This window comes from Pleuronectes platessa, chromosome 15 (assembly GCF_947347685.1).
Source record: "Pleuronectes platessa chromosome 15, fPlePla1.1, whole genome shotgun sequence".
NCBI lineage: Eukaryota > Metazoa > Chordata > Actinopteri > Pleuronectiformes > Pleuronectidae > Pleuronectes > Pleuronectes platessa.
In genome coordinates, this window is record NC_070640.1 from 12,450,329 (window position 1) to 12,472,229 (window position 21,901).

Sequence of the window (21,901 nt, forward strand, 5' to 3'; positions counted from 1 at the left end):
AAGAGACCCCTCTCTAAAACACCACCACTTTGCATTTCACACGTGGCAGATATAATCGGCCTTTTGATTGTTGATTTTCATTTGATACTTGAACTTGTATTTGTTGTCTAACGAGGAGCAGAGAGTGATGACACCTCATCAGCGGTCCTCTCACCGAGTCACGTCTAATGGGTTCTTTGAGTTATCACCTCAATATTTCCCTTACTGGAGGACAGAGGGCTTGTATTGGTATCGTTTGGCCTTAAAATCATCACTACTGGCGGGAATAACTTTGAAAATGACTAGATCCCAGACAAAGCAGTACTATTGGAGGAGACGTTCCTCGGCCGTGTGCATGTAAAGTGGAGCGGTCTAAACCCGGTGACAAACCAAAGTCATGGACGCAGTCACTCAATGGACGTGAGGATTTGGAGGACAGAGAGGCTGACAACGGGATAGATGGCTGCATAATGGCTTTAAAAAAATAACTCAGGTAAATATGCATTTATATCATGTTATTTCATTCTGCACTATAGGCATCACACAGCTTGTTCACACACAGCACACGACAGACACCTCTTAGAAAATGATGTAATCAAACAGCAAAATAGAAAGATTGCATATTTTTGCATTGTATGATCCTCCACGGTTTCACAGCTATTCCTCTTTATGTCGTCTGGTCTGTTCTGCACTGCTCTCCGCCGAGCTGCTTCTTTCTCTAACTATGCGAGTGTTCAGGGAAGTGGTTGACGTGTGTTAACATCTAGGCCCTCAACATCTGAGAACCTTAGTCTTAGGTAGACCTTAAGTACAGGAAGTGGGGTGAAGTTGGGGTGAGGTGGAGGTGTGGGGGTACGGTGGTGCCGGTGTGTGCGTGTGTTCGTGTGTGTGTGCGTGTGTGTGTGTGCGTGCGTGAGTATGTTTATGGGGGGTGTGGGTGTCATGTGGAAATCCTGAGACACTGTGTGGCCTTTTAACACAAGCCACAAAAACAGAATGGACACAGAAGGATGATGAGGCATGGGATTGGGGTCAGAGTTGAGTGGAAACAGATGCAATCTTTGCTTTTGTTTTGCCACCACCTCTGATGGCGGGGGTCACCCTGTGCCAAGCGGTTCAGTGTCTGTTGTCCTCATAACAGGCTAACGTGAAGAAAGCCTGCCGAGAGATAATAGGGACCCGACTGGGGTAGGCTGGGAAAAGGGGGCAGAATAGCTGTAAACACATCAAGCAATGACCTGCATAACATACAGCCCTACAGCAGTCTTATCTGTCCACCTGCGCCGGGGGTCACTGGTCTGATAAAGCACTATTCTTTGAACCTGTGAGACTCTCATCTATCACCTCGGCTGAGACGCCAGCACACCCACACATCAGATGTTACCACAACAATAAAGTTCATCTAACAATCACAAATACATGCAAGCAAACTGACATGCGCACACGCACACTGACAAGGACACACGCACGCACACGCACACACCGTCTCTCTCTCACCCTCTCTCTCTCTCTCTCTCTCTCTCTTTCTCTTGGTAGACATTAGTCAGAGGGCAAAAAAAGGATTTACATTGTATTTATCAGGCATTTTCTATTAAATCCCAAATCATAAACCCTACAGGTGAATCATATTAATGTAAACATACACTTTATGTTGAAGTGGTTTATATTGCGTGATATGGAAGGGGTTATGTTCCAGTGGGGCTAGACTCCTCAAAGAATGCAACTTGAAAAGAAAGTAAAACAGGAAAAAAAACAAAAACATAAAACGTGTATAAAAAACGAGGCGTCCATATAAGAAAGGCTACAAAAACCTCCACTGGCCCTCTGGCATCGGCATACAGCAAAAGGCACCACAATATTACTCTATTTTTTTACGTTGTGAAAAAACTGGCACATCTTTTTATGCTGTAAATCAAAATGTACATATAAATAGAGTTTTCCCTATAAAAAAGTCTTTGCTGTTAACTAGTAGACAACTTTTGCTAAAATGAAAATAAATATTTCATTTGTTTAGAATATCTGTCAGTTATATAAAATAAAAATATTTCTTATAGATGCAGGTCTATACTACATTTATTTTTGTTGGTTCATTTTCACTCTTTAATGGGGTGTATTGTCCGGTTTGGAGCGTGAGTGTGTAAGTCTTGTATGCATGTTCCCATGCGCACTGTGCCGCCCCGACGAGTGAGAAGTCCGACTGTCCACCGGCCTGTAGATGGTGGAGGGCTCAGCATTCATATTCTGCATACTGAGGAAGGGCGTGCTCTCACCGTCTTCCTCTGACTCACTATCCGTTAGGCAGCTTCGAGACCCATAGTCCCGGGATGCCTCATATCCACGTGGGGCCACATGGCCGTTCAATCTGGATCTCCTCCAGCGCCGGCTACCAGCTCCACCGGACCCACTTCTCTTTGGTTGCTCCCCTCGAGAGGAGAGATACTCCTGGGTGGTCTCATAGTCTTCTTCCTCAGCCAGCCGGTAGGGGCTGGCGGGCAGGCTCCCCCTGCTGTCATTAAGATAAGTGCGACGCTGCTGGCGGTAAGGCTCCTGGCACTGGGCATCGTGTAGGGGCACCTGGTAGCGGCGCAGCAGCGGCTGGTCGTCCTCCAGAGGGTAGGGGTTGTGGACAGCAGGAGGGAGAGACAACGCATGGCTGGTATTGGGGGATGTGATCTGGAAGGTAGGCACCTGTGGGGGCAATGAGTAATGGAAATCCACTGGCGAGAGGTGGGCTGGTGTCGTCAGGGCTGACACGTATCTGTGGTTAATACAGAGGAGAAGAAACAGTTATGTAGAGAACAGCAAAGAACAGAGGAGAAGGGAGGGGAGTGTATAAAAAGCAGATTGAACATCTTCTGTTAACTGGATGAACATTTTACCTTTTGTGCCAACCAGCAGCTAGAAAACTGTAAATTGACACTCAAATATTAATGGAAAATAACTACCATACATAAAAAAATGCATAGAAATAGCTGACATGGTACATGGCGGGTATATATATATTTAAAAAATATATATTTTTCAGTTTTGAGGCAAACATTTTTTTTGTGTTTTATAAAACTTCAGCAATACACAATATATTAAAGTGTAGTTAGTTTTACATTAAAAATTAACTTAATTAAATAAATATATTTTATAGATTATTGATATCCTGACAAAGGAATAAATGGAATGAAATCTATTGACAGCATTTGGAAAACCTTCCTCGGGTGTCCCACAAGGATATATCCGAGATCCACTAATTTTGTTAATATCCATCTTTATCTACTGAAATTATTATGATTCCAACCGGTTTTACTTTAAAAAAATGAACTACTACACACCGTACTCCGGTTGTTACCTTTGGAGACTTTGAAGGAACTTCAGTCATCCCTATGTGGTGACCACAAACCTTCCCCTGCGCCCATTCAACTGAAACCTTTCTAACAATGCACCTGGCAACGCTTTTCTTCTGATGAACCACCAAAGCAGAATTGGACATACTACATATACTACATACTACTACAACAGAGCACGTAAGACGTTAAAGCCTTAGATTCACTGATGATTCAGCTCATACAGAAACTGTGGTCATGATCACAGCGACTTTTGTAACCTGGAAGGACACTGACAGAATGTCACATATTCAATCTGGTTCTGCATGAAAATGGCCCTATTCATATGTTCATGCTTGCTGTTTGCTGGTATTGATGATGTCTTAAGATCTTTAGCACCCAAAAGAAAAGGGTGGCGGGGTGGAAACGTCTGAGACGAATATGTATAGGTGCTGGTCGTTTGCTTTAAATAATGATAATAAAGAATTATTGCCATAACTGCACAGCACACATTCAAACGTTAAGTTCTTGTAATTTAGATTATATTAAAGTTGAAAAAATGATGGCTTTAGGAACCTCTTTGCTGTATTATTTTCATCTTTACCAACTTTTTTAAGCATGAGTGCTGGTTTGCATGTTCAACTGTATACATCTTGTAGGAATAATCAGCCCTGCATTAACACTTACAACCTATTCTCTGATATATATGACTCTGGGAAAGAATGCAAACAAGGGTATTTCCCAAAATGTCACATTGTTCCTTTTGCCAATTCGAGTTAAATACTGGCAAAGGAATCACGTTGCAGTCGCTGGATGCACAGAGCTCCCACTGAAATCTGCACTGTTTGTCACGCTCGCCTACCTTAGCGTATTTCATCATCACGCCTGCTGTGTGTCACTTTCCACTGAATCTCTCAGAGTGCCCTGACTGGCCTCTCGAGGAATCTTCTCAAAATGTTCATGACATGTTTCCCACCTTTCACTGTGCGGAGAGTCCCCCAGCGAGTCGAAGGATTCCCCGTACTGCAGGCCCGGCCGGTGGGGGTCAGGGTAGCCACAGTGTGCAGCGCGCCGTGCCCGGGCCTCCATGCACGCGGGACTGCTGCATTTACTGGTCCCCACGGAAGATGACATCATTCCCGGCGAGTCAGACAGGATGCTGTCCGAGCGTTCCAGGCTCCATGTCCGCTCCTCGTGTCTGACAAGTGAAAAAGGTGTTAACACTAACACACACACACACCCCAATGTATCCACGTGTGATGGTTTATTATATCCCATTTGCAAAACTAAATATGCCTTTTGAAAAAAGAGGGCCAACTGATACCAAATTGATAAAACTCTTTATGTGTGATTCTCTATTCGAAGAGAGTGATGGTGCTGGGTTTTCTCTGAGGTATATATGAGGGACAACACACATGCGATGTCTGGTGAATGCTTACCTGTGAGTTGATGAATGGGCGCGTGTGGAAGAGTTGTGAGATCTTGAAGAGGCATGGCTGGCAGGGAAGGACCCCTCTGTGGCAGGCCGTATGACTCGCTCAGTTGCAGGGACATTCTTTGATATGTACTGTTTCCATTGGAAAGGGACAAGAGAGGGTTATATAACGAATCAATAACTCATCATCCAGTGTACATCTGTGTGCATACGCTTTCATAACAAATCTTTTCTGTGACTCACGTCTACCATGGGGATTTCCTCTGGGCCTGGTCCGGGGTGATTGGGTCCGTTCGCTAGGTTACGATTGGGATGCTCTGGACACATGTTCTGTCGCAGATGATTGTGCATCTTCTTTCTTTGTTTCCTGTTGAACAAACAGGATCAGATGAGCCGGTGCTATTTTTGCAGCAATGATTTAGCCCTGTGCTTTAGTACTTAAAGTAATAACTGCATACACAGTTTTTCCTTAAAATCGGTCAAATAAAATGACAGATCATATTTACAGTCATATTTGTACGACTGTTTTAAGGTAACAAAGTTGCAAAGTGTTGCTTTAAATTAGTGAACACAATATCCTATTAGTCGCATATACGCTGCACATTACAGGCACTCTAGAGAGTAGCTAGCTGTTTGTGAAGGAGCAGCTACATGTTCAGATCTCACTTACTTGGTTTTACAGTAGGCAACCACACACACGATGCCCACGACCAGCAAAGCCACACAAATACCCGTGATTGTCAGGACTCTTTTCTGGTAGAGTTCCTCAGCCTCTGTCAACATCACACCCACAAACACACAGACGCACCCACACACACACACACACACACACACACGCACACACACCACAGGAATCACAGAAGAAGGAAAACAGAATTAGTCTCTTAAAGATGCATGTTTCCAATTTTTGTCATTGTACATCTACATATTTTGGGACTAAATCCTGAGCAGTATGAAGCTTCATCTCCCCTGTGCGCTCCCCCTGCTGCAGTGACGCAGCGTAGGTGGGCCCAGGGGCTCAGCACTAGTTCGACTGATCCCTTAAGCAACACTTTTCTCTCAAATTCTATGTTATTGCAAATAACATATGGTGCTATAATGGTTCAGGTTTATAATTTATGACCAGAAGCTGCAAACTGTGCAGGTGTGCATCAGTGCACATGAGAATTTGACACAAGCCACATTGACTAGTTCTATAAATGTACAATCATATCTCTCAGTCTATAAGGGTGCAGATGAGTTCATCTACTCAGGTAAACACAGTGATTATTGTTACAATGGATTATGAATTAGATAAATTTAGAAATGAAATATCATTAAATATGAAACTGTAGACATCTTGACTGATGCCTTTTTCTTTTCCAGAGAAGAGCTCATGTGAGGCTGAGGTAGAGTCTTTGTTTCCCAGGGGGAAGCGAGACATATTCTGGTCTCTGTTAAATAATGTAATAACAAAAAAGGAATTTGTACAACTCCCTCCATTCGAGCTTTCCTGCTTTTATCCACATGCAGATATTTTGCATCGTGACGCCAAATTTGCTTCAAGTTCTTGATTCCTATACGAAAATCTGAAAAGTCAGTTTATTTATAGAAGTAAACTGGTTAATATTTTACTTGTATTACTTACTAAATACTGATAACAACAGAGGAAATTACTCTTGTGCTAGTACAGCCGCACAACGTCCTCATGGTCCAGTAAATAAAAGCACTTTTATAATGAGATGATCTTTGTAGAGACACGTCTCTTCTTTTCATTTAATTTTTTTTAATTCAATCTCAACCACTAGAGCACTTTCCTGGAAAAGACAACTTCTAACAATGACGGAGGATGGAATTAGCAGCAGACAGACGAAAAAACACGACTGTAGGTTCTAAATATAGCATTGCATGCTCACATCACAGCATCTACTCATTAAAGGGTAATTCAAAGCAGTAGACACAGATTTAAAATTTTCTACTTCAGAGTTACATTGCAGCTACGCTAACATCGGGGGTGATGCAGGAGATATGGATAAGACCACACGTAAATAAGAGAAGGGATGGCATATCAAAAAGAGAAGACAAACACTATAGAGGCATGAGGCTGAAGGGATTGGACAGATAGAGATGAAGAGTGAGGACAGACATCTGGTAGCCACAAACATGATGTACCATGCTTGTTACAGATGGAATGAAGAGGAATAAATAAAACAATCAGTCCATAAAGGAAAAAAATAAAATGCTTTGTTAAACTCTTAGAGTTAATAGTTCTAGATTTTTCAGTTACACATGTATGAGAGGTGCAGGTGGTTACATCCATGTTAATGATATTTGATGGAGGATCAGTTGCAGTAACTGAGGGTTTGTCATTCTGAGGAGTTACGGAATGATTGATCGGGAGCTCGATCGGTTAATCGGGGGACAATATGGTTTAGAGTTCACACCAAAGACGGAGCGGGAGCATGTCAAATCGGAGGACATCCATTTAGTAGCTCTATTCTACAGGGACTGAGATTCAAAGTGGTTTGTTCCATACCCATAAATTCAATCCCAAGATGCTCTGCCATTGCAGAGGGTTGACAGTTTGGAAGAGAAGAGAGAAACAAATAAATACATTTAAGAACAGATCAAGAGAGCGGCACCTTCTGGCACAGAGTGCAACAGCAACTGGGACAACAAACGCTTGTGAGTAATTGTCAGGACAACAACGTGGTCAGTGACGTCACGAGGACACACTTACAGCATGCAACACAGACTTCAAACCACACTACACACATACACAAACACACAGCTACTGATTATTAGAACTAAGAAACTCTAATAAAACTACAATATTTCCTGACGTGTGAAATGTGGATCTACTGTATGTCTCAACACAGTCCAGTAGCTTTTGGAGGAGGCCCCTCGGTTCTACATTTTAGGACGGACTCTTGAAAGACGTTTTAGCGGAAAGTTCCATTCCATTACATAACCAGCAGGATCTCCTGATGGTTATAAGACTTATTAGGTGCGTGGCCACTCTTGTTATACTGTTTGAGAAGAATATGTCTCATCTCTCGAGATTAGCTTTGCTTTCAGTTTTCTGCTTCGTAAAACTGCCACAGTGTCAGCTCTGGCTGGAACACACCCATCACATGAACAGGCATGTTTAAAAGATATTTGCGTCTGTACAGTATCTGACTAATCGTTCCGAAAAGGAAGAATTAGAGCTGGACTTCATATTACGGAGCGGAATGAGGCCGTGGGGAAGTTGCACCAACCAGCTGAGTCCATAACCCTGGCAGCCCGCTTGCTTTACTTGGGTCGGAGCGGGTCCCAGCTGTTCTTATGACAACATGCTCTTGTTAAGCCAAAGCCTTATGGCCAAGGAGCAGAAGCCATCCTCCTTCTCTTTGGAATCTCCAGGGGATGGGAGGCGCCCGCTCCAGGAGGCGCGTCTTTAAATACGGAAAGGATGTGTGCGCAGACATGTGCCTGTGCTTTGAAAATTGATTTATTCTCCTCGATTGAGAGCATAAAATGTCAAATATGTGATACGCTATTAGCAGCTTTCCAGGAAAAAGGTAAAAATGTAATGGTGGAGCCATAATGCTCGCTTGAAAATCAACATCCATCCCATCGATCATGCATAGACCTAATTTATATTGTGCATCTGCATTTTTTCAGATATTGAAAAGTTGATAGCCATACGTGGAAGGGAGGCTTTATTTTCCTTTTTTTGAAAGGATAACTTTCCAAAAAAGTTCTTTCCATGACAGACAGATAACATGTATGTTTCCTCTTTGTATGGGGTGCACGGCGACAGGTGTGAATGCATGTTGTCCAAGCATCAAGCATCAAGTCACCGATTTCGCACGTAAACCAAGCAATCCCAGCTCGCTCGGTGCTCATGTGGCTGGAGGGGAACTGGAAACACACGCTGTCCTTGATGCAGTCGCACAGCTGCGCCGAAGTTAAGCAGAATGCGGAGAAAGTGATTGAGTGTAGGAAAAGGAGCTCCCACACACCATCGGCTCCTCTGCCAAAAAAACAAGTAATTTCGGCACAGCGCATTACGACTTAATGCGAGATGAATGACTCGTAGTTAAGAAAGGGGTTTTTCACGTTGTGCGCCGAGCCAACACACAACAAACAGTGTGTGTGCGCCCTGCGAGTCAGACAACAGGATGAGATCCGAGTCCAAAAAGCAGATGCAGTTATTTTCTAACTGAATTGTAACCACATGAGCCTGCAACAACACGACGCCGACATATACGCAGTGAGATTCTTTCTTTCTACTGCTGTTCATCGACGTGAATTATAGACTTTGTGTTTAACCCTATATAATTATTATAATAGAGTATATTTAAGTTTGCATAACTTTACTTCAGCGAACCAAGCTCTGTCTTCATCATATCTCAGTTGTTTATGTTGCATTAACATTGGGTCACTGAGTCCTTTCAAAAGCCTGTGAGGTGCTGTGGCAGGTATCACGTGGAACCAATGAAAACTGCACTGATTATGGTAGGAAGCATGAGTCCACATCACTTTCAGGGTTAAAAACCTCGAGGGTGCGATCCATCAAACCGGAGCTCTGCTCGAACCTTCCTCCAACATGAGCAGGAATCTGCACTTGACAGATGTGTTTGCTGATGTTTCAGTGGAAGGTGGCACCGGGTTGACTTCTCTCACCCCGGGCTAGCGGAGCAGTTTGACACGGCGCTCCTAACATCGCGTGTAAACGCTGCTCCCAACATTTCTAATGTGAGAGCCCCATTTTGTTGCTGCGTCACAGGCGGCGTGTGTAGAGGCAATCAGCTGAACGTGCTTGTGTGTGGACTTAACAATGTTCAGTGTTTACTCGAGACCGGCTGGAACTCTTAAACTGGATCTTTTCGACTGATCTGAAAGCGAACAAAGTTGCGCTCCTTACTCGCCATTCCTCAAAATGATTAGATGTCGAGCTCGTTAAACTCTAGATAAAGAAACTTCCCCTTATTATCTTTAAAAACCTCTGTTGTCGTGTTGGCCCATATACGACCTCCTACACACACAGATTGATTTATATTTATTCAAATGGGCTCGCAGTTCATATATTTATGAAAGGTCCCACATGTTTTATCTGGAACGCGAGTATTCAAAACAAGAGGGACTCATTTCTGAGCTGCAGCTAATCAGGTCGCGTCAAGTGGCCTTTTGAAAACACGTCTCTCTCCCTGAATTATTTCTCATGCCTGTTAGTCAATGCTTATTGTTCTGGCTCTGCCTCTCCATCCATGGACCGGCTCCAACAAATCATACGTGCTTTGTGTTGGTCGCTGATTGCACATAACAAGCACCATAAATGAGTGAGCCGAGGGCGGGGCCTTTTAGTGATTGTTCTGCCATTAGACTGTGTTGTTACATGCAGCTGCCTGTGTGCGCGTCGACTTCCACAAGGCGACGATACTCGCCCACTATCTGTTGCTATGTATTTTACTATCGGCTCGTATCGTGGGAGTGCACATGCGATACACTGCGAGTTCCATGACACACACACACAGTATCACATGCAGACACACAACAGACTCTGCTAAACTCTGCCAGCTTGTAAAATGAGTCACCACGTACACAACAATTAGGTAATAACAGAAAATGAATGCGACCCCTCTACACCCGGCATGCACGCGTCACACGTAGACAGTCTGACAGAGTGACAGAAGAGGAAATTGACATACGGTAGAAACTGGCCATAACGTAGGTTTGACAGCGATCACCAGTAAAGTCATTTGGACACCTAATGGAAAGAAACAGAAGCCACAGAAAGAGAGGGAGGAGATGGGTGGTGGATGAGTGTAGGAGGAGAATGGAAACAGAGTAGAGAGAGGGAGGGAAAAGGTGGAGTGAAAAAAGGAGAGTATGCGTAAGGAGGGGGGGGGGGGGGGGGGGTAGGGAGAGAGGAAGAGAGACACAGGATTAGAACAACGGCACAACTACGAACAGCAGAAGCAGAGTGTGTTCCCATGGATGGACACCACCGTGAACATGGGGTAGTGCACAGCTCATTGCGTGTTGACCTGAGGAGAGGGAGAAAGAAGAGAAAGAGGAGAAAGAGGAAGAGAACTGGGGGAAGGGGGGGGGGGGGGGGGGGCAGCGGGAGTCCACAGAGGTAATCCAGTGACAACTGTGTCTCTGTGCTCAGCTGCTCAAAGCAAGTGAACATACTTGGATTGGGCATGGACAACCGCAGCGGCTCGGTCTGTAAGCATCGGGGGCCAAAGTATCCACCCGGACATCTGGGAAGAAGCGAACAAGTGTTATGAGGAGAAACACACAGGAAGTGAGGTGCAGGGTCAACACGATGGATTCACACCCCTCCACACACATACATCAGCACAGGTCACAGTGGAGCCGTGGTGCAAAATAAATACAAGGAAGTTATGAAAGTAGGAAGTGCAATCTGTCAATAGCAACAACAACAAGATCAAATCAATCAATCAAAACAACAACATTAATAGTGGAAACACAACAAATTTCCTTCAAAGTGTTAATGGGTTCATGCATATACCACGTTATTAATGACTGTGGCATTGTTATGGGTGGTTTTACTAGTACTATTACTACTACTACTACTACTACTACTACTACTACTACTGCTACTACTACTACTAATAATAATAATAAGAGTAAACTGATAATAATAAAAACATTTTGAAACACTACAAAGTACCACCAAAGTGTTAATCTGTTAATACACCACATCGATGAAGACTGTGGTAGCTGTTCATTACTATTAAATTCTTATTACTATTACTCCTACTGAGAAACAGCATTTCAATCCTTTCCATGTCCTGTACATGTGGCAGAATTGACAATAAAGTCGACTTTGACTACTACTAATAATAGAAATTGTTATATTTTCAACATTAAATATATATGATGATATGAGGCGTGAGTTAAATCAAAGTTAGTCAATAAAATCAACAATTAATTAACAGACAATTTGACAAGAACAGGCTTCAAATGATAAAGACATGATTATGTTAATATAAGGGAGGTATTATATAGAGATCAGCTTCAGGGGCTCAGACGGCGACTCCAACTCTCTCTTTGACTTGAGTCTGGAGGATGAGTGAAGAGGGACATTCCTGAGAACATGGACAAACAATGGAAAGTCGCTGGGGATTAACCATGCGCTGCTTTGTATCTGATCAATAAATCAATGATTGGGAGCGTTTGCAGAAAAAGCAGGAAATGGGTGAATGCAGTGTCTGTTCCTGGTGCCTGCTGGAAGCCTGGTCGCTGTGATCACAACCTGCAAATGAGACAGTTTTATAACAGACACCATTGGACAGTGAGGAAGAGATTAAAATCAGAAATGTTATTTCAAGTTCTGGAAGAAAACAATTTGAACATGTTGACGGCAGACGGAACTCTTCCATGGAAAAAGCTGCACCGGACGTCTCTGCTGGCAGGTTTGTCTAACGCGTAGTTTTATGTTTTTATAAGTGAAGACACACTACTGTATCTGCACCATCAGGTGAGTCGGGCCAAACTATGCTTCCTCATTATAAAGTCATTATGATGAGTGCTTGGTCTTTCAGGGGCACCAACATTCCACGCACAGTCACAACTAGACCACCAATCCAACAAAGGTCACTGCTGGTGATTTACTGGTTTCCCATAACGCCTCCCAGGAGCACCATAACTTTCAGCATTAAATTACTCATCGTGAGTGATGGTGTTTAACTGGGGGAGAGCACCACCTAGACCAGGGAGACTTTGCTGAGAGATGAAAGAAATAAACTGTCACTACATGATTCAAAAATCAGATGAGCGTGCAAACGTGCACCGTAGTGCAGCTGCAAACTCTATCATCACTCTTTTATCTTAGGTTTTAAAAAGGGGGAATAAATCATTGTCATCGTTTTCTCTTTGACGAAGAATAAACATTTAACTTTAGGGAAAAGAAAAATGAAGTTGTTCCATGTAGGTGACCTGAACATGGACATGAAAAATATTCTGCACACTGTCCCACAGAGAGACAGGATTGGTAAAAGTCTGTGCATTTTGTTAACCTGCCTCCATTACATTTTTGATTTCATAAAATATGTTTACCTTTAAAGAGAAGAAAACAGTAGTTTTCTAATCTACTGTTCATCTAATTGTGTTCGTCACTTTATAATACAAAACTTTAGGACGAAAAAAGGACGATTGAAATATATGATCTATATATTTATGAATGATAGATCCTGATTTATGTGGAGCATATCATAGGTTTACTCTAATGATTGACTTTCTTAGGGTCATTTATTAACCTTACCCCTCCCACAAACAAAGGTTACACCCTCAAAGTGAAGGAGCTGAGCATTAAAGTAGGGCTAGCTGTGTGCACGACTTGTTTAGTCAGAGAGCAGTACCGACCGAAGCCTGGCCTATATTGAATAAGATGGCTGAGGGGCAACGAATCCCCGCAGGCCTTCACTTCATTATCCAACTTTTCTGGACCCGTGCCCCGGCCGTGAGTGAATTAGCTGCAGCAATTGAGTTATTGCTGCCTCCGATTTGTACACAGCGCATTGAACGGCTGTTGCAGTCATGTCCTCATTGCTTGTCGAGCATTCTTCCTTGGGCCAACTGAGCGCCAGAAGCCCCGGCCAACGCTTGAGCCCTGAATCCAACCATCCGGAGGCCTTATGCTATGTTGACATATGGTCCAACGGAACAGGCAACATAATATTTGACAACCATGACCAGAGATTCTGGGTACTTTTTGTATTATGATATAGTTTTACAGGTTAAGTTACAGGCTCTCGGATTGGTATTACACTGATTTAAACACAATCAGTATCTTTTGGTTCGTAAAAAGGCAGTTTTTAGAGTTGCTTGTTTTTTTCCCGATGTATTCTTCAAAAGAAAATTACCAGCCGGCAGCTAATATTCACACTTGAGAGTAAAACCTTTAACGCTTTATCCACACTAATGCAGCCATCTTGTAAGATGATTTAACCTCTGAGTTTGGGCCTCTCGTCCATTTTAACAAACAAACATTTGGGAAAAAGATGACATCACAACTTACTTTGCACGATATATATATATATATACAATAGTATCCGCAGAAGTTAGAAAAGGCCTAAAATAAAAATGTGTGCTTAAATTAAAATTAATAAAGTCTATTCTCCCATTAAAATAATTGATTCTTCAAACTAATCATTGCGCGCCTTATTTTTTTTCTTAAGTTCTGAAAAAACTGAGAAGGGAACGAGGAAAAAATGTTTGTGTTTAAACGTTAACTTCAACAGAAAGTCCCCCCAAATAATGTTTCTTGACCTCGAGTCTAACACAAACTAAAATGTAAATGTCAAAGATAAAATGGAGGTTGTTTCAGTGATAATGTCAAGCCGCTCTCTTGCTGAAAAGCAGAGATACGTGGTCCCTCCAGCGCACTTCACACACGGGTCTTGATCTCCTCTGCCAAGGACCTCAAATGTAAGCAATGATTCTATTTACCTCATTGGGGGCCTCTAACAGGCATAAATATTTGCTCACTACTAAACCGGTGACTCATGACATTTTGAAAGGGCTTTTAATGTGCAGCCCTCCTGTACACTAAACATGAGTTAAAAGGATGAGCGCACCCCCGCCTCACTCCATTATTAGTGTTAAAATACACAACAAGTGGGTAGTTAGACAGACTGGCAGCATTTCCCTGTGATGTGTCGCTGCTGCTGCTGCTGCTGCTGAAAGAAAGAAGAACGGGAATCAAGTGCTATCAGGAAAATAAACAAATGGGGAGAAAAAAAAATGTGAGAAACACACACACACACACACACATACGAGTACAGGCTTCGAGAATGTTCGACGAGGAATCTTCAAAGACGGTTGACAAGGAAATCTCAGAGTTCACTGTAAATCGAAAGAAAATACAAATAGAAGTGACCACTCACTTGCAGGAGAGCTGATTTACACCATCGATGAAGTAACAGTCGCCGCCATTCACACAGTAAGCCTTCTCTGTGTCGTTGCATCTTCTGGTGTGGCCTGAGCCTGGAGATTGCGTTGTGGTGACTGAGAAAAAAGACACACAAAGAAAAAAGAAAAACACGTTACTACCAGCATAAATCCAAATTTATTTCCCTCTTCATCGCCCCATTAAGTTGAGTGAGGTATTATCTCAAGACATGATCATGAAACGTATAAACTTTTGATTTCTATCGCCGTGATCGCCTTGTGTCTCTCAGCTTTACTCACATTATACACTTGTATTTCCACGAGGACTCTTAGTTTTCCATCCACAAATGTAATTGTGTCTCTAAGCAGTGTTGACACTATCTCAAGAAGTTTCTATGAGCAGAGATAAACATTTCCCTGACATGGCGTAGGAGTTGTTTATGCCTTGACTCAGGTCCTTGGAATGGCCCAAAATGTCATGCATCTGCACTTAATCCCCCCCGAATGATTAGATATAACGTGTTGGGGATGAAGTCTGTTTCCTGGGTACGAAGAAAGAAGGGACGTTTGAGGTAAGGGGGGGAAGTGGTGAGTGAGGCGCCACACATGAGATGCTGCTGACACGTGATTGCAGCCGTAGCGGACATGTATACCTGCTGTCAGGCGCTATTAGCAGCTTAGCAGAGTGGGACAGTTTGTTGGGAGGAACACAGAAGTTTCCAGTTGGGAGCCCCTTTACAACTCCAGTATATCAGCTCCAGCAGCCTGATGCTCGTGTCATCCGGAATGACAAGACATTGCATTAGGATTTTTTCCACTGCTGGGCCACTGACACATAGTCGGCCGCTCGCCACCACGTGAACGAATACTTGTTGAAGTCAGCTTGACTGCTCGCTCATCCGACCTGAGGAGTGAGCTCTGCTTCATTCAGGGTAGAACATTTGGGTTCAGCTAAAACAACATAGGTTCAATTTCCATGTTGGTTAGCATAACAAAGCAGACAGATGACATCAGTGTGTGCTTCACTGGCCAGAATGATTCTGTGAAGAACGTGGATAAGTCAGCGGCGTGCAAATTCGAAAAACGCAGCACTTTGTCTATCTAATAACCCCACATGTATATATGTCTGTGTAAGTGGCTCGCATATGGTAAAATGGTAAAGGGCCTTTATTTATATAACGCTTTTCTAGTTAGGACCGGCTCCAGCTCTCCCCGTGACCCTCAAAAGAAAAAACATAGATCAAGTACAGATAATGGACCGATGAACTGTGGCTGTGCCGATACTGAACTTTGAATAAACAGGTGACCATCTGTTTGTGCAGCAGCGGTGGTGCAGCTTCGAGACTGAGTCCTGCTGCTGGTCTTTACTTACTGCGGTTCAATTACTGCAGGTCACGTTTACAGGTTCAGACAGAGAAGCTATAAGCAGCATCACCACAGATCAAGTAGACAGCCCATTACATCAAATTTAGCAAATATCAGCAGCCCTCAAAATAAGATGTAATTTACTGTCATTGCTTTCTGACCTCAAACATAAAGTCTGGATATTTTAGCTGGATGTGATTATATTCCTCAGATCTTCATTTAGTCGGACAGCATCAGTTCAGGGGGGGGTTCTCTGGCAGATATTTAAAGTTTATTAGGCGCACATCCATCCAAAGACAACAGAGCAGAGCCCAAATCTACAGCTGGTTTGTTCTGATGAAACACAATGATATGAGGAATATTTATAACTGACAGGCTGGCGTTAAACAGCATCTTGCATATTTCGCTTTGATTCAAAATGTGTTGTTTTACTTTTTCTGTCAGAGTTCATCGAAAAAACAGCCCAAGCTTTCCGATATAGCATGTCACCGATCCACCGTCACCTCCACACTTTCCCCAAAATATTTCCAGGTTCACCAGTTAATCAGAAATACCCTAGTCACACCTGACCTCTCACTCAGAGTGCTGGCATGTTAAACACCTCGTAAAAAAGATCAGACAGAGCTGTCAGGGAGACGGAGCCTGAAAACATTGTAAAAACCTCCCATGCTCAAAATAGAAACCTTGTGCAGCCGTTAGCCGGGACACACGCGAAGCGAAACGGCGGCAAAACCAGTCGCATGAGTGTCTATGCGGGACAGCGGGCCTATCCCAGAGGGCCCTGGTGGGTGGAGGGGAGGGGTGGCCTCCTGGACAGCTCATCAGTCCTCCGCAGGCCGGGCTGAGCGCACAGACAATCACACCCACACATAATCTCCTGTCCACCTGGTTTACATGTGGCTGGAAAACAGATGACCCGCAGAAAACCCACACAGGGAGGCGGAGAACATGTAAACTTCACACAGAAAAGGATCAAGGCTGATATTTGAACCCTGGACCTGTACTGCTGTCAAAGTTTATAAGGCTACTGCTGGTCACAGCATATCCACTTCGCCGCACTCACTTTACTCTCCCTCGTTTTTTTCTGTCAGAGAGATTCTCTTTTTGAGAAGAGAGTTTGGGTAAAAACAGATGTGCTATGATATAATCTCTTTACACTTTATATTCAAATATTTTTCAATTGAACACTTAAAGGTTCTGCTGGCCACCAACTGCACTCTCCTAACTTTATTTGTTTAGGATGTTTGGGTTAATCTTGAAACAAATCAAAGGTAGGGTCGGTAACTTGTGTCTGAAACGCTTTTTTTCAAATTTTTGGAAATCCTTTTCACGTCCTGAGAGCCAGAAAAATAAAGTAATCTGGAAAATAGAATAGAAAAATAGAATAGGGGTCTGTGTCCCTCGCAGGACTGTACTAAACACGACCAACAATTTCAAATGGACAGAATGAAATAACTCAATGGCGTACCTCTCCGTCACATACCGGCCGGCCTGCCTACCTTAGCTTACCCCGTCTCTTCCACCCAAAGAGACATTTACCACTGAAGCGGAGCCAGATAGCCAGAGGCTGGAGAGCGCGTCACGGAATTCTTTCTTTATAGCAGTTGTCAGTCAGCTCACGTTCATGTGTTCTGGGAGTGTAGCTCCGATGAGGGGCCTGATTGGAGGGGCATGGCGTGATCTGTTGCATATTCTCAAAGTGTAGCCTGCTCTTGCTAGCTTGTTAGGTTTCCTTAACTGTGCTGATCAAATGCATGGACCAATTGAGACCAACTGTTAACAAGGGTGAATTAATGACGTCTGTAGAAGGACTTCAATCTTTATTTGGATTATAACAATGTCGGTTTGCACATTTCCTGTATGATAACTAAGCACAGTCTGTGAAAGACCTTGGAGCTGCTGATATGGTTCTAAACACGCTGCAGCTGCACCTCTCTCCACAGGTTGTTTTGTGTTGCCATCCAGCTGAACGCTCGCAGGTGGAGAGCCCACACACTCTCCCTCAGCAAGACAAGGTCCATTTGCTGAAACAACAAACAGCACCTGCCCGTATTCAAGAAGCTTAAAGCAGGAGCATAAAGACTTGACTGTGGAGATTATTTCACCCTGAATGAAGTGAAAAAAAGTAAGTTTCCCTTGGGACTGTTCAATGCCCTCTGAGCTGACAGTATCAGTCTTTCAAAGCACAAGATATACTGCATCCATTCATTTGTCAATTTTCTTCAGCTAACATCTCAGAAAAGATGACAAGCCACATGCAAACAATACGAAAACATTGGCGGTATTCCATGAGGGCTTAGAAGTCAGATCCCGGGTTTAAACATAACATCAGTTAAATGCAGGGGTGTTGCAACAGGGTTAGGCAAAGCAGGTCATTGCATGGGGCCCGCAAGGTGAGGGGGGCCCCCCAAGACAACGGCTGGTTACGTTAGTCCACAGCAACAACAGTTTTGTGAGAATGGTCAGAAGCCCCCTCCCAAACTAGGCCCCAAGCCACTACATTTTCAGTAATTTTAGAGGTTTGGTTGAAAACTGGAACGTCTCAATGAAATGTGTGTATAATGCGACTATAGGGTAGTGCTGGGGTTTGCACCTAAACTATACTGATTTACTATGTATGTGAATGCACAGTATGCACTTTGTTAATTATTTTGATTTAAATAGAAATGTTTGATGATGAAATGAAGTGGTCTGGTACCATGTGTTTCTTGGGGTGGATGGGCGGTAGTTTGGTTTGATGTGGGGGCCCGCCACCTCCCTTTTGTCTCAGATCCCCAGAGTCCCTTGGAATGCTCCTGGTTAAAAGCTTAAAAAGGTCAAAAGTACTTATTATTTGGCTATAAAGTACTTTACATTGCATTTGTAAGGCCTTGTAAGGTGTCTCAGAGGAATACACAGGTATGGCTACACCCAAAAGTTTCAGAACAACAGCATTTCTTTCCCCCAGAATCAGCTACATTCATGTAACTGCTGCATCTTGATTTCAGTGGCTTCAAAGAACGCACACGTCCCAGAACTATCAAAAGAAATCCATTGGGGAACATTTATTGGCCTGCAGTCATCAACTGACATCCAATCTATGACGCTGCACAGTTAAGAGTCCAAATGTTCTTCTCCTCTCCTCCTTCGCTCGGCTGTCCTCCCTCCTTTCTGTAATCCCCTCTGTTGTAACTCAGGGAGTTTCAGAACATCTTGTACAAAGTTAGCGTCATTCCATGTCCCAAGCTTAGTCAACTATAAAGCATTTATACCTTGATACATTTAGTTTGATTGAAAATACCATATATTTCTATAGCAAGAATCTGGGTACGGGAGAAGCCTATGTAAGAAAAAATGTAGTCCACATACGAGCCACTGAACAACTTGAAGGTAGCACAGTTTCCACAAGTAGATCCAACGGCTGATATTTTTGTCAAGTTATGTCAAGTTTAATGGTTTGAAGTATGGCTAATTTCATTCAAACAGCTGGAGGGCGAGCTGGACGAACTACAACTGAACTGATGCACTCAGCCTCTATAAATCCCACATGTGGACCCTCTTCAGGTTTATAATAAACTTGTAATCCTTGACAAAAGTATGTAAAAACCTGCTGAGCAGCAGTAAAACGTCCAGCCAGGACTTTATGCACGGGAATATGTTGATGCTTTTAATCTCTTCATCTGCAGCGGGGGTGTCCAGCTGAACGTCCATGTGCATCGTATAAATACTGTAACTGAACTCTGCAACTGTTGTTATGTAGAACCTGTAGGTCAGAATGGAGTGATGTGCACATATCAGTGGGAATGTGATGTTTTTAGTCATTATTATGCAACCCAGTCTTCCAGAAATTATGTTTATATATATATATATACCTACAGTCACTTGAATTCGGATGTAAATGCATGGAACATAACAAGTACTTTGAACATATATTTTCACCAATATCATCCACTGCTAAGCATAATTTAACGACAGTAAAAATGTTGATCTGCCCCTAAGATAACTACGTGGAGTCAGGTTGTTAACCCTTACATTTTGAATTACTATCCAATTATCAACATGATGGTTTTTTCCCAGTATTCCTGATGATCACAGCAATGGGTTAACCGGGATGATTCCCTCCCAGCCTTGTATACACCCATGTCAGAGTGACGCTCCACAAACACCACCACACACTCTGATGCATACAGGACATGCATCCAGTGAGAAGCCACAACATTCTGTGCGCAGTGCAACACAAAGAGTGCTGGTGATTTCTATGACTACAGTAAATAGGGCCGATACCTTCCCCTGCAAATCCTATATTATTTCAGATATTTTCTAAATAAAACCAATAAAGAGAACAGAGTATATAAAATGGATGAAAGGACCACCGCAGATATCACACGCATTTTCTCACTTCTAAGAAAACTCAAAGACCTTGTCCCAGTGAGGAAACAAGAACAGTTCTCTTTCCGAGGTGATCTGGTTCAGCCAATAAAGTGTTTACTCATGCTGCACCACATGTTTACTCAACATTAAAACTAATGACAAGGCCTAAAATGTATTGACACGATCTGAGATACAAACACACAAGCAACAGAGAGGGGGCCAATGATGGGGACACAAAGTTATATTTAAATATTTGTGATGGTGTGGTTGTAATACAGCTTGAAATTAAACTTTTAAAAGGGACTTTGTGGATATAACTATAATCTGTCAACGAGTTCAGACATCTAATGACAAACTGAATACAACAAATCCAAAATGCATATTTTTTCATTTGGTGAGAGCTGGTATCGTTTCATAAATAGGATTGAATTTGTGCAGAATCTTTAAAAAAAAAATCGTCCATTATATAGATATGTTATTGAGGAGGACAGTTTGGCGTCTTGTTCTCAACATCTTGTTTTTGATTTTTATTTTCTGATGTTATATGTTGTTGTAGGTTGTTTTGAGTGACAGGGTTACACACATAACCACTGGTTGTGATCTTCGTGAGTAATACTGTGTATTTTTTTTTAGGGGGGGGGGGGGGGGGGGGTCGCTCACTAATTTTAGGCTGGTTGGTTTAACCCCGGCTGCTCCAGCCGACACATCTAAGTAACCTTTAGAAAAAAACGGGTGTACATGTTTAAGTGCAATCTTTGTCTGATCGTATGTGGTGGGTGTCAGTTGAATAATATATATATATTTTTTAAATGTCATTGCATTTGTGTTTTGTAATTGAATTGGTTCTAAATAATATCCCTTCTAGCTCTTGTCTGAGGATGATTTACTAAATCATATTGTGTAAATATATACAGTAAGGGGGGCTAATTGATGTGATGATTTCAGTTGTATATGTTACTATGCTCTTATATATACGGTATACTAGATTGCAAGTTATTGTATGTGTATACTATGTTGAATCCAAATGGATGATCTGAAGTGGACTCATCGGTAATCATGACGGGACGCTGCTGTGAACAAACCACAGCGATTTGTGTTGACAGTTGGTGTAATAACATGTGTAGCGACTGCTTTGCCTGAGCATCATTGCCCTGCAGAGCAGCCGCATGTCACACGGGTTACAGTGACAGTGAATTTCTGCACGTGTCTCCGAAAGAAAATCCCTCAGAGATTGCATTGCATTGTCATGTATGCTACAAAAAACAATCAAGTCCTGCTCCACTTATTCCAACCAACTCTGTATTGTTTTTGAAGGGATCATTAATAGAAATAACATTTTGAAGCAGCATTACACAAAAATAACATTATCTTATTTGGAAATGTTATAACTTTCCTTGTGTGCTTGGGTGTGTTTATTGGTTGTCACTATCTTTCTAATGTTGAGGCTAAAAACGGTTGATAAAAGAGACACTTTATTCTGATCAGGACATTTTCCACTCACCTTAGATCGCAGTGCAAGGATGAATGTCCGAAATGAACTCTCAACGATTAAAATCATTACATGAAACAG

The 21,901-nt window shown here is 42.7% G+C and overlaps 1 protein-coding gene across 3 annotated transcripts in view; it reads right to left on the minus strand.

Moving 5' to 3' along the window:
* Nucleotides 1–1,536: 1,536 nt before the first annotated feature.
* nrg2a (neuregulin 2a) overlaps nt 1,537–21,901 on the minus strand; it is a 48,282-nt gene continuing 27,917 nt past the window's right edge. Inside the window, exons 4-11 of one of the 3 annotated variants that reach the window (XM_053441849.1) lie at nt 14,613–14,733; nt 10,404–10,462; nt 7,244–7,267; nt 5,399–5,501; nt 4,972–5,095; nt 4,733–4,860; nt 4,270–4,491; nt 1,537–2,737 (exon numbers count right to left, since the gene is read on the minus strand). In XM_053441849.1, the coding sequence (XP_053297824.1) occupies nt 2,080–2,737; nt 4,270–4,491; nt 4,733–4,860; nt 4,972–5,095; nt 5,399–5,501; nt 7,244–7,267; nt 10,404–10,462; nt 14,613–14,733 (1,439 nt within the window). In that variant the 3' untranslated portion in view covers nt 1,537–2,079. Of the gene's footprint in view, nt 2,738–4,269; nt 4,492–4,732; nt 4,861–4,971; nt 5,096–5,398; nt 5,502–7,243; nt 7,268–10,403; nt 10,463–10,890; nt 10,962–14,612; nt 14,734–21,901 lie in introns of all 3 variants that reach the window. The other 2 variants (XM_053441851.1, XM_053441850.1) reach the window with 2 other exon arrangements.